Genomic DNA, 21,521 nt, shown 5'->3' with positions numbered 1-21,521 from the left:
TGTGATTCTGCGACTTGAGAGTCAGAATGTTGATGGTTCTGCGTGTCCACAAATGGAACAGTCGGGGAGTGAGAAGGGTGAGAGGGGAGATGCTCAGTCCCCAGGACTTGGGGCCGCCAGCCGGAAGGCCCCGTGCCCTGGGACTGCTGACACGCTCGGGCCTCTATCTTCCCTCTGCCCGGTTGCCATTGTGCTCCTTTCACGGGGGAGATGATGGGGCGCGTCAGCTGCAGGCTGAGGGAGGAGATGCTCTGTGTGACTGTGCCTGTTGGCCGCAGGTTGGAATTTTCCAGTCGAGGAGGGAAGTCCAGGATATGAGATGTTTCCCTACCCGCTTTGACAGCTGCTTTCTCCTTCCAGGCCAGGCTGCTTCCAGGGGTCCCCAGTAACAGTGTGTGTCGGGGGTTGAATGTGGGCATTTCCAGGGTGACCCGGAGAGTGGGCGCCGCTGGGTGAGGGGGCTGTTCCAGCACCCATGGACGCAGTGCCCCAGCCCCAGTTCTGCAGAAGTGGTGGACAGGCGAGCCTGCAGTTACAACCCTGAAAGGCAGCTGACACCCCCTGCCCGCTTCCGGCATCTGGTTAGAGCTGGGGCAGCCTGCCACTCTGTGCAGAGCCCTCAGCTCCACTTCCTGACCGTGCACCCTTGGGCCCTCTCAGGACCGCAGGCTCCACATTCGGAAAGCGGGCTGATGCACCCACCATGGTAGTGGCAGTGAGGCCTGATGTGATGGTGCAGGTGGAGCCCTCGCACACACTGGGTGCAGGGGGCGTGCCCCGTTGCTCAGCGACGACGGCCACTTCCTGAAAGGCAGCCTGCGGTTCTCGAATCAGAGACCAGCGTTGAATCAGCTCCACGGCTTCTGGAGGCTCCCTTGCGCTTGACGGGTGCTGACGCCCACTGGCAGCATCAGAACAGCCCATCCTGCTGCGCACCCCCCCAGGGCCTTACACATCCGCACTCGTGGCGCTTGTCTCTGAGCGCCGGGCTCTGTGCCATCGGCCCGATTTTGAAATCACAGCATCACATATAAGAAACATACATGTGAGTTTATGAGGAGGAAGTGCCGAGGAGCCGTGGCCGTGCCGATGGGTGTCACGGCCCCGAGGAGCCCCACAACCGAGAGAGAGGAAGCCCAGGCAGGGGCCGCCAGAGCCAATGCAGTCGGGGGCCACGCCTTCACCACTCCGAGCCTCGGTCTCCTCCTCTGGAAAGTGGACGTGATACAGTAAGCCCGCTTTGCGGAGGGCGTAAGTGAGTTGCTGGGCCCAGGCTCGGGGGTCAGAGCGTGGGTTCAAGTCTTGGCTCCCCACTGCGCAGAGGCGAGGCCTCTCTGAGTGGAGTGTGACTAACCCACTGCACAGGCTGCCTCTGAGGGCTCACTGCCATCAGGCCTGACACGAAACTGCCTCATGAAGCCCTTGTGGCTGGAGTTGTAATTTTTGTGTTGTTATTAACATTTCGTGTAACTCAAGTGAGGAGAGAGATGGGGCAGGCTCTGCACCCTGTCCAGCCCACTAACATGACAGATTCTCCTCTGGGAGAGAAGTCCATTCTGTAGGAAGACTGGTCATTCAGAGATTCTATTCAGGAGGGCGAGTCAGGAAGCACTGTGCAGTCCCGGTGCCCCTCACCTCTGTCAGCCAGCTGCCTCAGCTCTCCTCCTGCTCCATATGAGGACATGCAGCCAGAAGAACTGGGTTCCAGTCCCACCTCTGCCACTCATTGCTGTGTAATTTCAGACAAGTAACTTGCCCTCTCTGAGCTCTCTTTCTTCCACATAAAAGAAAGGAACAAAACTCAAGGATCCAGCCTCCTTTCTTCCTCTAATTTCAGCGAGTCTGAGAGTCCAGAGAGGATGGGAAGAAGAAGGGAGTGGCCCTCGGGGCTGCCAACCAGGGGCCAGGGCCTTCGTACCCGTTATCGCATGTCATCTTCCCAATGAGGAAGTTTTGCAAGCGCTTAAGAGCCGAGACTCTGGAGCCAGACTGCCCTGGCATACCACCCACCGGCTGTGTGAGCCTCTGGCTTTAGTTTCCTCCTCTAAAATAGGATGATAATATTATATCTCACTGAGGTTGTCATGAGGATTATAATACATGTAAAAGTTATGTATATATATGTTAATAGGCTTGGATTTCCTGATTTACAGATGAGGAAACAGACTCTGATCAGTTAAGCATCAGATAAGAAGGGAGAGATCTGTGTATGAAAGAAAAGTGAATCTGGGAGGGGAGGACGGACAGTAACCCTGTCACCTTCACCTCTCTGTGGCTTGCTCACTCCAGCCACTCTGGCCTCCTCAGTGTTACTCACACACGCTCAGCTTATTTCTGCCTCAGGGCCTTGACACAGGTCTTCCCTCTGCCTGGAGGGCTCCTCCCCTGGATCTTCCATGATTCAGGTCTCAGCCCACATGGGTCCTCTTAGAGAAGCCTTCCTTACTCAGAAGCTCAGAAGCTTCATCTGAGCCAGATGGCTTCTCTCCCTCTCCCCTCCCCCTCCTTTCCCCCTTCTGCTTTATTTTTATCCCAATCCTTATTACCATGCAAAATTATATATATGACACCATGTCGCTTTCCTTTTTCCCCCTCAGAATGTAAACACTATGAGGGCAGATATTTTGCCGTATTGCCCACTGTTAGCAGTTCAAAAGCAGTGCCTGGCGTGTGGAAGGTGCTCCCGGATGCTTGTTGAATGAATGGGTGAGAGAGTGGGTGAATGAAGAATGGGTGCCACAGCTAGACCGGAAATTCTCCCTAGCTCCAGGACATGGCCAGCACAAATGATAACAGCTATGCATCTGTGCAGCTTCTGTGTGTGGAGGGCCCTCCTGGAACCCTGTGACATAGCTGTTATCCCATTTTATGGTAGCATAAATCAAGGCTCCCAGAAGAGAAGCGGCTTGCCCAAGGTCTCATGGCCTTTCGGAAGCAGAGCCAGTCTTGGAATCGGTAGGCCTGACTCCAGAGCGCCAGCCCTGTGCACTCCGTGGCTGGCATGTCAACGTGCCAAAGACAGAGAGGCCACCCTGGAAAGCAGCGTCATCGCAGCTTCCCAGGCGGTGCGTGCATTTTAGCAACAGATTTCCAGGTTTCCAGCGCCGGCCAGGAAGGGGCCCGCGCCGGCGCTCTCCGCCTGGTGGGTGACTTTGCAGGGAGGGCGCCACGGGGCGGCCGCGCCTGCTGTTGCAGTTACCATGGCGACGAGCGCCTCGGCGATTGGTCCAGCGCGGCCGCACTACGTTGCTCCTTGGGCGCGGGGGGAGGCTCTCGCGCGCCCGCCCCTCCTCCGGATGCTGCCAGAGCAAAGCCGGCGCAGACTCCCCCCAGCCTTCACCTCCTTATCCCCGCGCCCCGCCACCCCGGATGTGCGGGAGGGGACGAGCCCGACGTGGTCCCAGGTAGCAGAGAGGCCGACGCCCCTGCCCAACCTGGCGACCATGGTGACTCCACGTCCTCGCGGGCTCCTGGACACAGTGTGAGCCCGGCGTGCCAGGAGCCCCTTGGAGCCCGCTGCTGCCATCCCCCTGCTCCCGCCCCAGCCTCCGTGGTGGAGCCCTCCACCCCCAGGAATGTGACTCGCCCCTTGATTTAATTTTATTCCCCTGCACTTCTCGCCTGAGCATCCTGCCTCCTCTAACCACGCTCAGCCTTCCCAGCTGGAGAGGGAGAGAGAGAGAAGGGGAAAACTGCCCCCAGACAGGATGGCTTGCAGAAGACGCTATTTGTGAGTATACGTGGCAGGCCCAAGGCCACAGGGGCCCCAGCTGAGCTTGGAGCTGGACGGGGGGCTCGGTGGAGGAGAAGCAGGTTGCTGTGCAGGTGGCTTGCAGAGGGAGCTGGCCACTCGGCAGAGATGCCAGCATTTGTCCTCTGTAACAGAGGTGTTTGTCGGTGGTGATGATGAGAAAAAGGCTGTTAGCGCATCTCCATCAGGCTGTGAAATTCCCTATCTCAGAGGGCAGGTACCCCCCTAAATCCAGGTCCAGGGTCCCCAGACCCACTGCTACCATTTCAGCATTTGCTGTAGCCCTCAGCATGCCTGCTTGGAAGAAGCCTCTCATGCCAGCTCATCTGTGACCCACACTTCAGCCATGCGTGATGGAAGGCTGGCAGGAAGGTTGGGGTGAGGACAGGATGCTGTGTCCTCTGTGGACAGGTGAAGAGCCAGCCTGCCATCACGAGCAGGGGGAATCAGTGTCCCCCTGTTCCATCCAGGTGTCCTGTGGGCCAGCGGCAGAGCGCCTGTCTCCTGGGCCTGACGCCAGCAGCAGAAGCTGTTAAAGTCTGCACGGGGCGGTGACATCACGGTTCCGGGTATTTATGGAAACTGAAGGCCGTGCCTCGTTAGGCCAGGCTTCCCAGGGGCATCAGATGAGAATTCCAGCTTCCCTCACAGCTCTCTGGGGCTCTGCAGCATGCTGTTCTGGAGTGAGCAACCTTTGGTCTCTGGCCTCGTGGGCCCCCTCCTTGGGGGCCCGAGGCCACAGTGGCTGAGACGCAGCCCCAAATCTCCACTTGCTCTGGGAAGCTTGCCCAGCACCTGGGCCGTCGGGTGTTGTTCAGTGACCTCAGACTTTGCAGGCCAGAGAGCAGAGCTGGACCCTCTTGGGCTGGCTCAGTCCCCAGGACTAAAAGGGAGAGGCCTGGAACACTGCATAGGGGGCATCTGGGGGGCTACTCCAGGGCCTCACAACCCCCCATATGATGACAAGGCCCTGTGGAGCCCCTAGTTCAGCAGCAATGCCCCCCCCCCCCCCCACCGCATTGAGGGACAGCTCTCTTGCTAATGGAGCGTGAAGGAAAGGAAGCACGTTAGCGGGCTCAGACGGGAGCCCGCAGGTGACGGAGGTGGCCTGTGTGTGTGGTGTGCTGTGACGTTCACTCGCTTTTTTAGTGGAAGAGCCCACAGGTTGGTTTGTTGTTGTGAGCAGAACACGCCAGGCTCTCACTCCCTGTGACGAGGCCCCGGCCATATTTTTGGAAACAAATCGTAAATCCTCTCCCTGCGCGAACGTCCACCATCGTTGCTGGAATGGGTCCTCCGGAGACAGCTGCCCCCTTCCTGCCACGTCTTTGCCTGGGCCCAGGAGTCGATGTCAGAGGAATTCTCAACTCTCAGGGCTGATAAACCCCAGGGGAGGGGAGACGTCATTAGGGTGAAACGTGACAATCCATGTTGCGCACTCAGCTGAGCGCCCTGCCTCTGATGCTGGGTGATGGCAGCCTTACAGCAGCCTTGGCTGGACAGGCACTAAGACTCTCATTTTAGAGATGGGGAAACTGAGGCTCAACGCAGTTCCCCCTGGAAACCTGGAGCGTTCTAGCCTGGGGTAGGGTGCACCCAGGCTCCACGCTAGAATCACTGAGGCGAGTTTTTAAAACACCCGTGCCTGGGTCCCCCAGCCCCGAGAGGTTCTGGTTTATGGGTCTGGGGAGGCCTCAGGCATCAGGATCTTGTTAGTTCTCACGTGGTTTTAATGTACAGCTGTGGTTGATGTTCACAGACGCAGCTGCTTCCCAGGGCAGTGCGGCCCAAGCCTATTGGGTCCCGATGTTGCCAGGGACACAGGTACTTACGGTAGATTCCAGTACCCCTCCCAATACCAATACAGCCTCGTCCGGGCTGCCAGGGGCCCAGGAACATGCATTTTAACACGTGGCCCCTGGCGGCTTTGCTGACCAGTGGGTTAAGACTGTTTTGGCCGCTTGCCTGGGAGAGGAGCAGGGCCGGGGGCAGGGCGCGCCTGTCTGGGGCTCTGCACTCCCCACCTCCCATTTCTGTGCGTCTTTACATGCTTCTGCAGCTCTCAGGCTCCACAGTCTGGCGCTGTAACATCCAGGCCATCCTCCCACATGCTGCCACCAAACCTGTGGGCAGAGAGATGGCAGATAGACCAGGGAGGTGGTGGCTGGAGAGGAGCGATTGCCCCTGTCCTCATAGAAGGATTTTGAGACCCAGAGCAGGCCCTGCTGAGGTTACCCAGAGGACGCTTGTAAGTGTATTGAGTCCCCGTTCACACTCACCCAGACTCGGGGCCCTCCCAGCACCTGCTGCTCAATCCTCGTTGTCACGAGGGCTTCCCACATGGGGGGATGGGGCATTGACTGTGCACATGTTCACCTGTCAGGGCAGCTTGAAACACAGTAGCATCATTGCCAGTGTCAAAGCTTCTCCTGCCGGTGGCCTCGCTGATTCTCACAAACTACTGTAAAGTGGGGTGTTATCGACCCCAGTTTACAGAGGAGGACAGTGAGGCTCAGGGAGGGTAGGACTTCACTGGGGTCACATGGCTTTTCCTGCTGCACTGTTTGCAGTAGTACCCTCCCCCAGGATGCCACAAGCCAGACAAGGCCAGGCCTGCTCCAGCGCCCTGCGCGTGGCCGGCCCCGGGGTCCCACAGCTTTGAGGAGACCTGCAAGGGAGCCTCCCACCGGTTCCCCCCTCCCTGACCTCCGCTTTCTTCCCCTCCACCCTCAGGGCCCCCAAGAGAGCGTTATGGAGTCTAGACTCTGTCGTCAAGAGGCAGGCAGATCCCCTCTGGGGACTCAGTCACTTGCAGAGGTGGCGCCGTGAACAGGATAAAGGACAACGACGAAAGTGGAGATTTATTAATGAAATGGGGGGAATCCTGAGGCTTTCAAGAATCAGTTCCTTAATCAAATTTGCTAACAGCCGAGGTCATTACCGTACTGGCAGCTTAATTAATGGAGTCTTAATTAAGGCCAGCCCCCTTCCAACTGTAACTGCACTTGCACGGTGGCCGGCGTCCCCCTGGTGCCGCGCGCGTGTGCTCCTTGAACACGGGAAGCTGGGCTGTGGGGAGTTTGCAGTGAGCGTGTGAGACTGGGAGCTGCTCGGGGCTGATGTGGGCGGGCTCTCGCCTCCCTCACACACCTGCTCGTTCACTCATTCACCCGTGCACTCACTCTGCCTGGGACTTCCCGGCCCCCTCTCCAGCCCTCCAGCACTCTGCTCCAGCCCCCACGTCTCCACTGCAGCTCCCTCCTGGCCTTCCCTCCCCCGTCCCTGCCCAGCGCGGGCTCCGTCTGGTCCGCTGCTGCATCCTCGCTGGGTTGTCCATCTTTTCCAGTAGAGCGTCAGCTGTACCAGGGCAGAGGGGCTGACCGTGTGTCAGCTGCCACCCTCGCTAGCGCCTGGAGAAGTGTGGGCACGTAGTGACTGCCCAGTGGGTCTTTGCTGGGTGAGTGACTGTGGACCCTGTGCTGGGCACCCCCTGAGCAGTGGACAGGGCCAAGTAAGGAGTAGTTTCTGCCTCTGGGAGCCTGCGGGGAAAACAGTGTGCGTCAACAGTGTCAGTAAAAGTGCCCAGGGCTGGGACAGGCAGGGGACCCGGGACGGGAGGTCCCTGCGTCCTGCGGCAGGCCTGTGGGGTGGAGGGGGTTTGCTGAGTGGTCAGGGAGAGGGCGCTTCAGGAAAGCCCATGGCAGACTGCAGTTACTAGCGTTTTGGAGGCCTTAGCTCAGTCGACCTCCACAGCGCCCCGGGAGGCGGCTGTTGTTACCCCCATTGAGCAGACGGTGTAGTGAGGCACTGACCCCAGGCGTCACCCAATGAGGGGAAGAGCAGGGGCTTGAACCCACAGCCCAGCTGTAGTGCTGTTATCTTGAAGGCTTTGGCGGAAGGAAGTTGTGTCTGGCCTAAGCCCCAAGTGAGGAGGAGAAGGAAGAGAGAGGTGAGGCCAGAGGTGCCGGCAGGCCCCAGGGTGGAGGCATCTGGAGTGCGAGGGGGCTCCCCTTGCAGGCAGTGGGCCGTGGGGGCCCTGAAGGGCTCTGGTCAGGGCCTGCTTACATTGCTGGACTGTGTGGGAAGTGGGAGGGGGAGGCCGGGCAGGGCTCTCCACTGTCCTTTTCCCATACCCACAGCAGGGCACGCGTGTCCCCAGAGCAGCAAGGTCCCCCTCCCAGGGCACCTCACTTGGGGCAGCCAGGAAAACTGCAGGGGAGGAGGAGCTGGCCCCCTGCAGGCTAGGTGGGAAGGAGCAAGGCCTGCACCCCCAGATCTGCAGGCACTGGGCGGGAGCCGGATGCTCCTGAGGACACCCCGGGCCGAGTCTAACAGGCCGGTGCTGTGCCTGGGGCGAGAAGGATCCCCTCCCTCTTCATCCCCCATCTGACCTCCACACTCAGGTCAGGTCTGGCCTGAGCTGGTGCCTGGTGGCCTGCACAGGGACCCCCGCTTGCTCTTAAGGACATTCCCAAAGCCAGGACCGGTGGGGCTGGTCCCGGCCGCGCCCTTTATCATCAGCACTCCCCGGCCCTGTCTCCCGCCTCCTGGAGCCGTCCTGTGGGGAAGGGTCTGACCTTATTCCCCAGATCCCTCTCTTCACCAGCCCTGGTCTGTCTGCCCTTGAGAAAGGAGTCAGGTGCACAGAAAGTGGACAGACGGAGGGCCTGACAAGGGCCAGGCAGACCCGGGTGACAAGGACCCTGGTGCTTGCCACTGAGCAGGTTCCAGACCTCCGGCCACAGGGTTCTGTCCCCCTCCGCCTCGTGCCTGGTCAGCCTGGAGCTAGAATGTGGCTGCAGCTCAGCCCCTCATCCTTGGCACTGAGGGTGCCTCGACTGGCAGTGACTGGGTTCCCAGCACCTGGGTCCCGTGGATGAGACCTTTTTGCCACCACCAGCAGGAGCCTAGGACACATTGTTGCTAGGTATTGACTAAGCGCCTGCCAGCTCAACTTGAGGCCAGTGGCTTTCCCCTGAATGCCTGTGGATCAGGCAGCTCCTGCCTACTCCTCCTCCCACACCTGCTCATTGGCTCCTGTTATCCCTCTCTCCACTCACCCCTGCCCCTTGGTCTCTGAGGCCCCGGCCCTCCTGGGAGCTCAGAGAGCAGGAGAAGGATGCTCCACTCCAGCTCTACCCCTGCCTTGCTGTGTGACCCTGGGCTGGCTTCTTTCCCTCTCTGGGCCTATGACCTTATCTGGAAACAGAGTGGCAGAGTCAGCTCTTGCTGGTTCTCAGTGATGCTGAAACACATAGGAAGCTGGTGGAGAGGGGCCAGTGGCTGCCAAAAGCAGAAGCTGCATTTCAGACATTCTGGCTCTTTCACATACACCTAATTCTGCCTATCAGTTGTGCCCGCTGTGGGGTCGTCATCCACTTACTCATTCATTCACTCAGCCCATAGTGGTTATCAGGCACCGGTCTGTGTGCTAGGCCTAGTGGGCCATCCCTGTAAATGGGCCAGGCCGGGCCCTGCCCACACGGAGCTGACAGTCTGGACTGAGGACACGCAATAAATAAGGCCGCAGAGGCCCCTGTGCCATCCTGCGCTGTCCTGGAGGAGGGCTTGCTGCCACACTCCCGCCCGTGCTGGTTCCTCTGCCCTTTCTCCCCCTCACCTCAGATCTCAAGCCCCAACTCACGCCTGTTTCTTGGACCCCCGGCAAGCTGGTCCCCTCGCTGAGCTCCCGCGTCCCTGGTCCTCCCTTCCACAGCACAGGCCCCTCTGTTGTCCCCGTCCACCTGCTTCTGCCTGCCCCCCAAGCCTGGGAGCCTCTGTGCAGGGCCCTGCCTTCGTCTCCCGGCAGCCCTCAGGCTCTGGCCTGGCAAGGCACCAATCACCTTTCTCTCAAACTTGTGGTAAAATACGTATAACATAAAATCGACCATTCTAACCATTTTTAAGTGTCCTGTTCAGTGGCATTGAGCACATTCACATTATTGTGCAACCGTCGCTGCCATCCATCCACTGAACTTTTCCGTCTTCCCAAACTGCAGCTCTGTCCCCACGAAACACCAACTCCTCACCTCTCCCCAGCCCCTGGCAACCTCCATCATACTTTCTGGCTCTAGGAATCTGACTGCTCTAGGGGCCTCATACGAGTGGGACCTGACAGCATTTGTCTTTTTGTGACTGGCTTATTTCATTTGGCATAACGTCCTCAAGGTGCATCCATGTTGTAGCAGGTGTTAGAATCTCCTCCCTTTTTAAGGCTGAATCGTATTGCCTTGTGTGGATGGGCCACATTTTGTTTATCCAGTCCTCTGTCGATGGACACTTGGGTTGCTGCCCCTTTGGGCTGTTGTGAACAATGCTGCCATGAACACGGGTGTCCAGATGTCTCCTCGAGTCCCTGATTTTGGTTCTCTTGGATAAATACTCAGAATTGCAATTGCTGGGTCGTACGGTGACTCTACGTTTAACTTTTTTTTTTTTAAAGATTTTATTTTTTTCCTTTTTCTCCCCAAAGCCCCCGGTACATAGTTGTATATTCTTCGTTGTGGGTCCTTCTAGTTGTGGCACGTGGGACGCTGCCTCAGCGTGGTTTGATGAACAGTGCCATGTCTGCACCCAGGATTCGAACCAACGAAACACTGGGCCGCCTGCAGCGGAGCACGCAAACTTAACCACTCGGCCTGGGGCCAGCCCCCATTTAACTTTTTGAGGACCCTCCATGCTGTTTTCCACAGCGACTGCACCCTCTTACCTTCCTGCCAGCAGGGCACAAATGTTCCAATTTCTCCACATCCTCGCCAACACTTGCTATTTTGTTTTGTTGGTCTTTTAGTAATAGCCGTCCTCATGGCAAGAAGTGGCATCTCGTTGTTGTTTTGACTTAGCCCTTCGGAATGAAGGCAGGCGTGAGTGACAAAGCTCAGCCGCCTGCTCTCCCGGTGCTCCACTCCGCCCCGAGGACCCCGGCATCGACTCGGGAGGCCTGGGTCTGCCTGGGCCTCCAGTGCCTCTGTCAGAGTTCCTCACCTGGAGCCCAGTCCAACAGGACGTGAGTAGCCAGGGAGCTGGGTCCTTGGGGGTGCCTGGCATGCCGTAGGTGCTCAAAAATTTTTAATCACACGAGTACTACTTTCATCTTTTTTTGTCCTTTATTTATTCATATAATTGAGAGGCGGTTCACCCACATGTCTGTACACAGTGCAAAGTTGCCTCCCTCCCTCCCTGTCCCTCTGCCCAGAGGCCACAGCCATGTCCAGTTTCTTTGGGTCCTTCCAGCGCAGTTCCATATGTGCTTTATTACTGAGGTGCGTCCACCGCCCAGCCAGTTATACCGAGCAGGTTGGTTTCCAGTCGGTGCTTTGCATTTCTGGACTTGCGCCAATTAAAGGCTCAGTTGGGGACATGGTGACTAGCTAGCCCTTGAGAGAAGTGACAGTCTCTGGTGGGAAGTCCTGACTCATTGCTGGCAGCTAACAGCCTATGGGGTGGGGGCAGGACTGCACAGCCAGGAACTGACGACATTCGCCAGGTATTCATGGAGGGGAAAATCCACGCGTGGTTGTCTGAGCCCCGGACCTCATGCTGTTTGACGTCTGAACCACAAGTGCGTTTCCTGCGATCTTAATATACACTGAGTTTTCCAGGAATGCGACTGCTCTTCTCACAGTCAAGGGAGGATCAGACCTCAATACATTTGGGCCTCTGCCAAGAGCTGTCACCATTCAGAGCATCCTGTCACCAAGGGCGGCATCCCTGAGTTGCCCGCAAACCTCTGTGTCCATCTGGGTTGTAGCTGCTGTCACAGAGGCAGGCAGCTGACCTCCTCACTATGCCCTGAGAGGCAGCTGTGCCCACCACTGACGTGCTAATTACTGGTCACTTTGTTATCAATTGCTTTCCTCCTTTTCTCTCTGTGTTGTCACAATTAGGACATTCTGTTGATTTTTGTTGTAAAATAAGTGTGTGGATAGATCATATTATTCATGAACTTCATTTCAGAACAGAGGAGGGTGTATGCAACGTTTGGGTTATAAAGAGGGGGTGTTGGACGAGGGATGCTCATGGGATGGAACTCTTGTGCATCTTGATGTGACCCTGCACATGTGATAAAACCTCATGGAACTAAACACACACATGCACACACGCACATGAGGAGGAATAAATGGGAACTCTGTCTAAGATGGTGGACGGTACAGTGTCAGCAATGTAGTGGTGATATTGTCCTATAGTTTTGCAAGATGGCCCCACTGGAAAGTGGGGAAAGTGTAGACAGGATCTCTCTGTATTATTTTTAACAACTACAGGTGAATCTACAATTATCTCAAAATAAAACTTTTAATTAAAAAAAAAAAGGCCAGGGGCAGGTGGGTCTGGGGGACTGCACTCCTGGTGACTGTGGGACAGAAAGGCCAGTGACCACCCCCCCAGTCTCGGTCCCTCCATGGGAGGCCTGTGTGGTCACCAACCTCTGCTGCCCTCTACTCCCTAACAGCTGAGACCCCTTGACCCCTTGGGCCGAGGGCTGAACCCCAGCAGGGGCTCCCCTGAGGAAGGCATCACAAGCCCCTTTTGTGGCCAGCTAGGGCCTCGTTGGCCTCCAGCCCTGAGTTTGAGACTCAGGAGCAGGGTGTCATCCACTGTGCCCAGAGCCCCTCCCAGAGCCAGGGCAGCCCCAGCCAGGGGCCCCTCGGTTGGGCCTGCCTGAGTACCTGCTGACGTCCACTGCCCACGCCCAGCCTCTGCCCAGTGCCACCTACGTGGGTGATAATACGGTCACCTCATTCTTCCCGGCCCCTCCGGCCCCCCTTCTCAGCCTCCTACCCAGCAGCAGGAGCTGAGACGGACACAAACTGAACATTCCTTCAAATGCCATTTTGAAGACAAAAATGAAACCCAGCCAACCAAAACTGAAAGGTTAAGGGAAGCGAGCGCTCCTGATGGCTTTGTCGTCCTGCGGACTGACTATTCAGTGAATTGGTTTTAGGCAAATGGACTCATCACAGGTTCCAGGAGAGCCTACACACGGCCAGTGAGGCCAGGGCTGTGGGGTCAAAGCCAGTGGGTGTGGTGTCAGCTCAGGGCCCGGCCCACCTGGTGTCTCAGGGGCCAGGCTCGCGTGACTGACCCCTTCTGAAGGGTTCTGGCCTTCCCTCCCCTGTGTGTCCAATTTCCTGGGAATGACCTGAGGACATGAGGACTCCAAGGACCTGGGGCCTGCTCCAGAGACGCCCCGTGTCTCCCCATCTCCAGTCACACTGGCCGCACCTCAGAGGGACGAGACACCCACTGGTGAAGGCCCACCGGGCAGCCCCGAAGCTCAGAGGGCGGCCAGTCGGAGCGCGGCTGATCGAAGGACGTTCTGTTGGCCTCGGCGGTTTCCTTCCTGGTCGCTCGTCAAGACGGTCCCGGCGTCTGTTTGGAATGGTTAATAAGGGAAGCGGTGCAATCTTAATCACTGCGGCCCTCGCTGAAATGTGCAGCCCGTCTCGCAGTGCTTGCCAGCCCGAGATGACACGGGGCGTCTTCCCCACGTTTCCTCTGCGTTATCAAACAAGGGAGAAGCACTGGCTTCTCCTACTCCCACGGGGACGGCTGCAGGCACCTCCTGAGTCCCTCAGACGCCCCATCCTTGGTCCAGCTTCAGTCCCTGATTGTCTCCAGGGCTGCTGAGTGAGGGGACCACCCCGGAGGAGCTCCCCAACAGCGGGGGTCCCAGCAGAGATGGGGGCCAAGGGAGTGGGGTACTCAGGGTCTTTTCCAGTACCCCCACCACGAGACCCAGCACCCCCCAAGGAGCTCTCAGGGAACCCCTTATCTGCCGCCCAGTGGCTGTGTGACTTGGGGCAGATGACAGCCTCTCTGAACCTCAGCTTCCTTTTCTGTAACATGGGGTCAACGATCCTAGCTTTGCAGGGTGACCATAAGGATTCCGTGAGGTGGTACAGCGCGTGGTGGATCTGCAGCCTATGAACGTCATTCTCGTGCCTTCCTCCCCTGGATCCTCGCTGCACAGGGAGGGGCTTCAGGTCACTCGGGGACTTAGGGAACGTGTACACCTGGGGAGGGGCAGTAAGCCAGGCTGGCCGAGGGGCTGCATCAGTCAGGGGTCTTTGGGTGGCAGAGAACAGAGACTCAGTCGCTGTGTTAGCGGTTACTGTCCGTGAACAGCCCCGGGGCCGGATCCAGGGGCTCCCACACTCTTGTCGCCATCTCTGGCTTGCCTTCCCCCTGGGCTGTGCTCCCTCAGAAACCCTCACACCCTGCTGGTCAGCCCTGGGGCTCCTGGCCACTCCTGAGACTACCTCCGTGGCCTGGAGGAGGCCATGTGCCCGTCGGCCTGCCTCTGCCCCGGGCCCTCGAGCTGGGCAATGGGGGTGGGCTGGGCCACTGCCCTGGGAGTTCAGGAGGGGCTTTGAATGTGTGTGTGTTGGGAGGGGGCCGTAAACCGAGGCTGGAGACAGGCACTGGGCACACTTGGGGTTAGAGGGCAGCATAGGCCGAGCTGGTGGCCTCAACTCCGTAGTGGGCAGATGCCCCCTTACCGAAGCCACAGCTAGGCCCCAGAGGGGCGCCCTCGGCCGGGCGGCTGCCCCTGGCCCAGCGCAGAGCCCCGAGTCCTTGACTGAGTGCCAGGTTCTGGGGGGAGGAGAGTGCTTGCGGCGCCGTGTCTGGGTATGTCCCCAGGACCCCTGAGGCTGGGGGTCCAGCTGTCCCCCGACCCCCAGGCTGCTGTATGTCCCTCTTTCTCATCCAACTGGGACCTATAAACAAGAAGCTTTTCTCTTGCTGTTTGATTTTTCCTCTTTTCCCAGTGGTATATATTTTGAAAAAAAAAAAGAAAGAAAGAAAAAAGAGAAAGCTGCCTGGGGCATCGTGTGTTACCTGAGAAGACGCCTCATCTGTTTCAGATCCACCTCGCGTCTGAAAGGAGGGTAGGCGCTCGCAGCTGCGCCCAGCCTCCCTGGGGAGGAAGAGTGTGGGAGCGGCGGCAGAGTTGTGAGGCAGGCAGGCCCGGTCTGCTGGCTCATGTACCCACATCCCCATCTGTGAAATGGGCCATTCCCAGCCACTGAGGCCGGGTCAGGATGCACAGAGATGACCGCAGACAACACACAGGGGTGCTCAGGCCAGAGCCATTTCTCAGCGAGGACGAGGACCTGGGGCTCAGCCTCTGATAGGACCCACCCTCACCTTTGTCCCCGGACTTCCTAGTTTCAGAGCTCCCTGGAGGTAGAGCGGGACTTGGAGGCCCCTCGGTAGGAGAGGAGACTGAGGCCCCGGGAGGCACAGAGCTCATCTCCAGGCCCCCTGGCCTGAAGTGGGTTCAGACCTGGGGAGTCTGGATCTGGGTCCGGGGCTCAGCTGTGCTCCCTGGACCAAGTCTTACTCTGCGAGTGCGCCCCTCCTGTTCTCGGGGCTGCCGCTTCCTCCTGGAGCCTGGGCTGAGGAGTCTCCGAACCCCGGGGCCCTGGGTGGATGTGCAGGCACCTCCTTTCCAGCAGCCTTCTCAAGTCAGGCTGTGCTTGTGGCTCTGCCTCTCCCTCTGTCCTTGTTCCGTAGACGGACCCATGGCTTGTCACCAAGCCTCGGACAGGTGTCCCTGCCGGAAAGCCCCAGGTCGAGACAGGGACGTGAGCCCAGAGAGGGCAGGGCTCTTCCCAGGGCCGCCCAGCCCATCCGTGGAAAGCCAGGGAGCGCAGTCAGGTTTGGGGACAGCAGGGCCACACCCCCCTGTCCTAGGCCACATCCGTCTTGCTGACATGGCATGGTCTCCTGTCCCTGCCAGCCACCCCACACCGGCCCTTGCTCCCTCCCTCCCGGCGCACCCCCTCCTTCCTGTGCCTCACGTGCCCAGCTCGTGTCCACCTCCAGGCCTTTGCCACTAGGCTTTCCCAGCAGACTGTCACCAGCCTGGCCCACTGCTGGGTGCCCGGGCCTGGAGGAGCACTGGAGTCAGCGGCTGCTCTGCAGACGTCTCTGTGCTGACGGGGCACCAGAGCCCTTGGGTGCTGCACAGAGGGGGTGGCCCTGTGCTGGCCTTCGTGAGAGGCCAGCCTGGTGAAGGAGCCCTCAGTGTTTGTTGAGTGAGTGAAGGATGTCCCACATTGTCTCCTTCAGCCTGGAGTTTTCTGTCTCTCTTTCATCTGAAAAACACTGTCCAGAGGGCGCCCCCATGCCAGACCCAGGCTGGGTGGGCTGCAGCACGCTGGGAAAATCTGGAGGGGCTCTGATGGGGAGGCCGTAGCAGCTGACCAAGCAGAGTGACAAGAGTGCCCACTGAGGGCTGCTGAGGCTGGGGGGCGGTGAGGGAGAAGAAAGCATCAAAAGCAGGCAGACCACGGTGCCCTGGGGTCTGGCTTGGGCATCCAGGGGGGTGGCTGTGCCGTCACCCGGAGGAGCCCCCCGCGTGTGGGCTGCTGGTGCAGGAGGTTCCTGTGGGACAGCCGGGGAGGAGCTGGGGAGCACTCAGTTCAGTCTGTAGATTGGGGTGGGGAGGTCAGAGGCTGGGACTGACCCCCACTCTCGTGCCCTGGTGAGGACGCTGCCCCTCCATCCCCCGACTCGGCCCTGCACCCCAGGGCTCAGCCCTACCCAGCTGGCCCAGAGCAGATTCTCCCCGCTCTGCTGCAGCCACCAGCCTGCCCCATGGTCCAAGGGCACCCAAGGCCTTCTGCCAGGGCTGCTGCCATCTGCCGTGAGAGTGCGCCATGTCCCACGTGGAGACCAGCCGCTTGGGGAACAGAGCGTGCTGTGACGGCGTCTTGCCGCCCTGGAGTAGGAGCCCCCACACTGCGGCCTTCAGACTGAGCTTTCCTCCCCAGCTCCTCCCTCTCACGAACAGAGTGAGTGGGCTAGGGCCCCTGTTCTTCCAAAGCCCAGGGACCAAAGGGCTGGGGGTCCCCTGAGCTCTGCCCCCAGGCCCCCACTAAGGCCTCAGCCCTGCTGCAGCCTCGAGGGAGGGTCCCCGACACAGGGCTGGGGTCGGCCTCCTGCTGCAGGCTAGGCCCCCGACCGCTGCACAGACCCGGCCCCCTCCTCTCCCTCTGCCCCGCCCTCTCCGCCGTCCAGTCTGGCCAGCCGTCGAGGACAGCGCCTGGGTGCCCTCACCTGCCGTGTGACTGGAGACAAGCCCCTTCCCCTCTCAGGGCCTGGCTCGCTCCCCTGCGAGGTGGGGTGAGGACAGCCCTGACCCCGGGGGGTCCGGAGGCCACGGGCCACACGGCACACAGTGGGCACTCGGTACGTGGTGACCTCATTGTCACTGCCACATCAAGCCGAGTTTCCCTACGAGGTTTGTGTGAAAGCACCTAGCCCAGGGCCAGGCTTGCAGTAGGTTCTTGAAAAGTTCATTGCTTTTAACTTTCTTTTAACTGAAATGAGTCTACACAGCTAGTTTTCAGGAAAGTTGACCTGAGCCGTCCGGGTTCCTGGCCCTCAGTGGGGGAGCCTGGGCCGAGCTCCCTGTCACATGCTAGTTAAGTGAGTGTGGGGCCCGACTCTGCTCACCCTGCAAGCCTGGGCTGTCATCTGAGGCCAGCCGGGTGCTCCCAGAGGCTTGCTGGGGTCTTGCTTGTACACGCACACAATCATGTGTATATTCATGCATGTGGAGGTTGCAAGTGTGCCTGTTTATGCGTGTACACACACACGTGTGCGTGCATGTGTGTGTGCACGCTCACGTGATGGTAAAGTTCTGTCTTATGTAGATATTTGTCTGGCTCTGTAAGGTCACAGGGTCTGAAAGTGTGTCTGTGGGTTGGGGTGTCATCCCATAGGCCCCGGATCGGGTGTGGAAGGGGAGGCGCTGCCTCCAGGAAGTGCTCACCGTGCCCTCCCCGCTGTTCCAGGGTCGGGGGCTCTGGCTGGGGAGCCCCCAATGCTCACCCTGCACAGAAGGGAGCTGCCCTTCAGCCGCACACCCGGGGGTCCGTAGAGCCGTGGCCACCCACTCGCCTGCCTCAGTCCTCAGTCCGTGCACAGCTGTGCCTGGGCCTGAGGACGAGCTCCCGGAGGTGTGGTCAGGGGGAGGCAGGGGCTGTGTGTCCGGGGTGCGACCTTTGTGTGAAGAGCAAGAGAGGGAGACGGCGTGCACGTGTGTGAGGCCCACAGCGGTGCACCTGTGTGTGCCCGGCTTCTGTTTGCATAAAGCGGTTCTGTAAGGATGCCCAAGAAACAGAACAGGGACTCCCTGCGGTGGGGATCTTGGCGGACGTGGGACAGTTGGGAGCGAGACTTTTCACTTGACTTTTTTTTTATTTTACTTTTGAACCATGAGCGTGTGTTAACTTTTTAAAAATTAAATTTTAAAAATGTGTAAGTTGCTGGGTTTGGGTTGTTTTCTAGACATCTGAAGGGACCCTGCCAGTGGAAGGGCACCCTCAGGGAATCAGCAATCCTCCTCCTGGTTGGGCGGGGTCAGGATGTTCTCCTGGGTGAGGTCAGCTGGGGCGACTGTGGATGGCGGGGGGCGGCCCCCGGGGCAGAAGGCAGGTGACAGAGCCCTCTGACCCAGGTCAGGATCTGAGGGGGCTCTTACCAGCTGAGAGGCTGCGGACAGGGCTCAGTCTCTCTGAGCCTCAGTCTTCTGTCTGTACAATGGGTGGGGATAGGGAGCTGTAGCTCCCCAGGCAGGCCCGACAGTTACGTGAAGTTCCGTTCGCTCCTGAAGAGCCTGATGCGTGGTTGAGTGCGGCTGCAAACCTGGGCAGGACCTGCAGGAGGGCGAGGGGTTCATTGGGTGTGCTTGGAGCTGCATCTGCCCTGGAGACGAGGCAGTGCCTGTGGGACCTGCAGGCCAGCGGTCGAGGTTTGGGAGGGCTGCAACCCACCCCTCCCCTCCCGCATCTCCTCCCTCCTGTCAGCGAGTCGGGCCTGGGAACGACAGGACGTGGCAGTTCCGGACATGGCGCCAGAAGGCAGTGGGGCACAGGCTCGGCTGGGCTCCGAGCCACATGGCAAGGCCTCAGTCCACTCCCCTAGCCAGGAGGGGCTGGATGTGCCTCGCCCGCTGCCCCGGACCCTGGCCACCCTTGGCTGATGCCTCTGCCTTGAGAAGAGAACCCCCAGTGGGACCTGCGGGTCGCAGAAGAAGCTGGGACGCTGGAGCGGGGTGCTGGGGTCTCGGCAGGCCTCCATCTTCCAGCCAGACCTTTGTTCCTGCAGCAGATGCCCCCCACCCCCACCCCCTGCGCTCTGCCCGCACCACGCTGGGGCCCCGGCCTGGATCCCTAGCCTGGAACCCCCTCCTCCTGATCTGGTATCTGCTCATCGCACAGACCTCGGTCAGCTATCACCTCTTCCTCAGCGCTGCTCCTGACCAGCGTCCGAGGGTCGCCCCCCTCCACCCCCGCCACACCGTCCCACCTGCCCCTCCTGTCTGTGCTGGTGGGAGTGGCCTTGGTGGCTCAGCTGCCTTTCTGGCCTGCCCCTCCCTGACACGGCAGCGCTGCGCTTGTCTTATTCACTGTTGCATTGCCCTGCGCTCCGAGTACTGCCTCCAACCGTGTCTAGCAGCCTCAGTTCCCTCATCTGCAGAGCGGGGATAAGAGCATCTCAGGTCTCAAGGTGGTTGTGAGGGGACGTCAGTCAGTACTGGGCTCTGGGAGGCCGGCATGACGTGGGGGCTGCATGGTTAGCAGGTGGGATGAATGGGCCTGAGACCCCCACTGCCAAAGTTAACTGTTTCTCTAGACAACCTCCTCGCCGTGCAGATGGGAAACTGAGCCCCAGAGAGGGATGAGATGCCCCTCAGGTCTCACCCCAGGCCCCCTGCCTGGCTGCCCTGAGCTCTCTCTCCACCCCTCTATCCAGGGGGCCGTGCAGAGACACCCGCCCCCCCCGCCCCCACCGCAGGGAGTTTTCCAGACTCGGGCTGAGCTCCTGGGGAGGGCACCCTGGCAGGATGGAGGGGCGTGGAGGCCAGCCTAGGGACAATCACCTCACTGTGCCGGCCAGTGGGGCCCCTGGGCCAGCGGACAGGGCGGTCTGGGGCCCAGAGCCAGGACAGGAAGGCGGAGGGTGACTGGGTAGGAGCCCTCTGTGTCCTTCCCAGAGGGAGGCCTTGGGGGGTGTGGGGCCTGGGCAGGACAGCCAGGCTGAGCCAGCACTGCAGCTCCGAACATCCGGCCGGTTTCTCAGCTCCCAGGAGCCTCTCTGTGGCGTCTGCAGCAGGAAGATCAGCCCGTTTCACAGAGAAAGCGGCGGGAACTGAGGCAGACCAGACTGGAAGCCCCAGTGGGTCTGTGTGGCACCGGCTGTGTGACACTGGGCAAATAGCCCGCCCCTCGGGAATGCATGGCAGACCAGATGACAGGCAGCCTGGCGTGGGGAAAGGCTTTTCTGGGCTCAAGTCCTGGTGCCATCCCTTACCTTCTCTGCATCTCCGCCTCTGGAGCCCAAGAGGCAGAATGACAGCCCCTCTCTGACGCTTAAGGGTAGTGGCGAGGGGTGAGCCCCAGCCCAGCCCTCACTGTCAGATGCTCTCTCTCTGGCACCCTGGCAGAGCCCTCAGGAGCGCGGACTTGGGCCCAGTTGCTCACGTGACACCTGTGACACGTCTCATAGCAGATGCATATGGGCCTGGCGCGGAGGAGGCATGGGGTAGAATGGTGCCCTCATCTCCTCCCCAAACAGAGAAACCTCTGGAGCCCTGGCAATGGCCAGCGCTTGCCGGCACTGCCGCTACTGTGTCGGTCCAGCCTCTTGGGTCAGCATCATGTGTACCCAGAGCCGTGAAAACATTCCCGCCCTGTGACCCAGAAATTCCAGGAATGGGTCCCAAAGGCACCTTGCGGCTGTGCACAGAGACCACATTGATGGGGCGCTCCCGCGGCCCTGTTTACCGGGAGACGGAGCAGGAGCCAGGCCAACAGCCGCCGGGCCCGGGTGGGGCAGCGCCGGATCCCAACAGCTTTCGAAGGGTGACATGGAGGCAGGTTTGAAGACCTAAAAACACCCTTGAGAGAAGTGGGGGGTACACATTTTTACAGAACAGAACATATTTTTGTGTAACAAAAAGCATATAGACACCCAGTCATAGGCATGCGTTTAGACAAGGGCACGGCCAGAAAATATCCCCAAATAGCGACACTGGTGACTCCCAGGGAGTGGGGATGTGGGTGATTTTACTTTCCTGGTTGTGTGCGCTGTTATTTTCCACAGCCGATCCCGTGAGTGTGTATTACTTGTTTAGTAAGAGGGAGGAGAGTATAACGGAGGTGTGCCGCCTCCCCTGCCCTTGGAAACTGAGGTCAATTCCACGAATAAGCCCACTCCGGGCCTGTGACAATCTGGAGCCGCCTTGCCGCAGGCCCCCTCCCGGGTCGTGCCCTCACCCCAGACAGGACTCAGCCACCCGCCGCTTTCTACAAACAAGCCTACTCGTAGAAGCTCCTGTGGGCTTGGGGCTGACTCCCCACAGCGGGGGGCTACGCGCAGGGGTCCCATCACGTGCCACATGGCCACCAGTGCCTCTTTCTACCCCTGGTCTCTGTTTCTCCTCTGTTCCTTCTCAGGAGCAAGCAAGGCAGGCCGTCCTCTGGCCCGAGACACAACAGCTCAGAGCTACGTGGGGCAGCCACACCCTGCCCCAGGGCCCTCTGGATTTTCCTTCCAGAAACCGCATGGTGCCTGGAATTCTTACAGCAGCAAATGCGTTCTTTTTAAAACTGACAGAACTTTCTAAGCTTGGAAGGCCCCAAGGGTTGGCTGCTTCCCTGTTAGACCCACTTGGGAGCTTTTAAAAACGAAGGTGCACATGAGCAAACACCTCATCAAGGGAGAAATACAGATGGCACATAAACACACGCAAAGA

The 21,521-nt window shown here is 59.4% G+C and overlaps 1 protein-coding gene across 8 annotated transcripts in view; it reads left to right on the top strand.

Moving 5' to 3' along the window:
* The window catches only part of IQSEC1 (IQ motif and Sec7 domain ArfGEF 1), a 353,973-nt gene that overhangs the window by 178,606 nt on the left and 153,846 nt on the right, over nt 1–21,521 (top strand). For 4 of the 8 annotated variants that reach the window (XR_011526814.1, XM_070574608.1, XM_070574601.1 and 1 more), the window contains exon 1: nt 3,085–3,730. The exons of the other annotated variants lie outside the window; for them this stretch is intronic. Coding sequence is in view for 3 of the 4 variants with exons in the window: in XM_070574608.1 (XP_070430709.1) it covers nt 3,708–3,730 (23 nt within the window). In the remaining variant the exon portion in view is untranslated. Of the gene's footprint in view, nt 1–3,084; nt 3,731–21,521 lie in introns of those variants that run through there. 8 annotated transcript variants of the gene reach the window in all.

The sequence above is a fragment of the Equus przewalskii genome, chromosome 15 (assembly GCF_037783145.1).
Source record: "Equus przewalskii isolate Varuska chromosome 15, EquPr2, whole genome shotgun sequence".
NCBI lineage: Eukaryota > Metazoa > Chordata > Mammalia > Perissodactyla > Equidae > Equus > Equus przewalskii.
The sequence above is the reverse complement of the archived record's forward strand: the minus strand, read 5'-3'. Positions and strand labels throughout refer to the sequence as shown.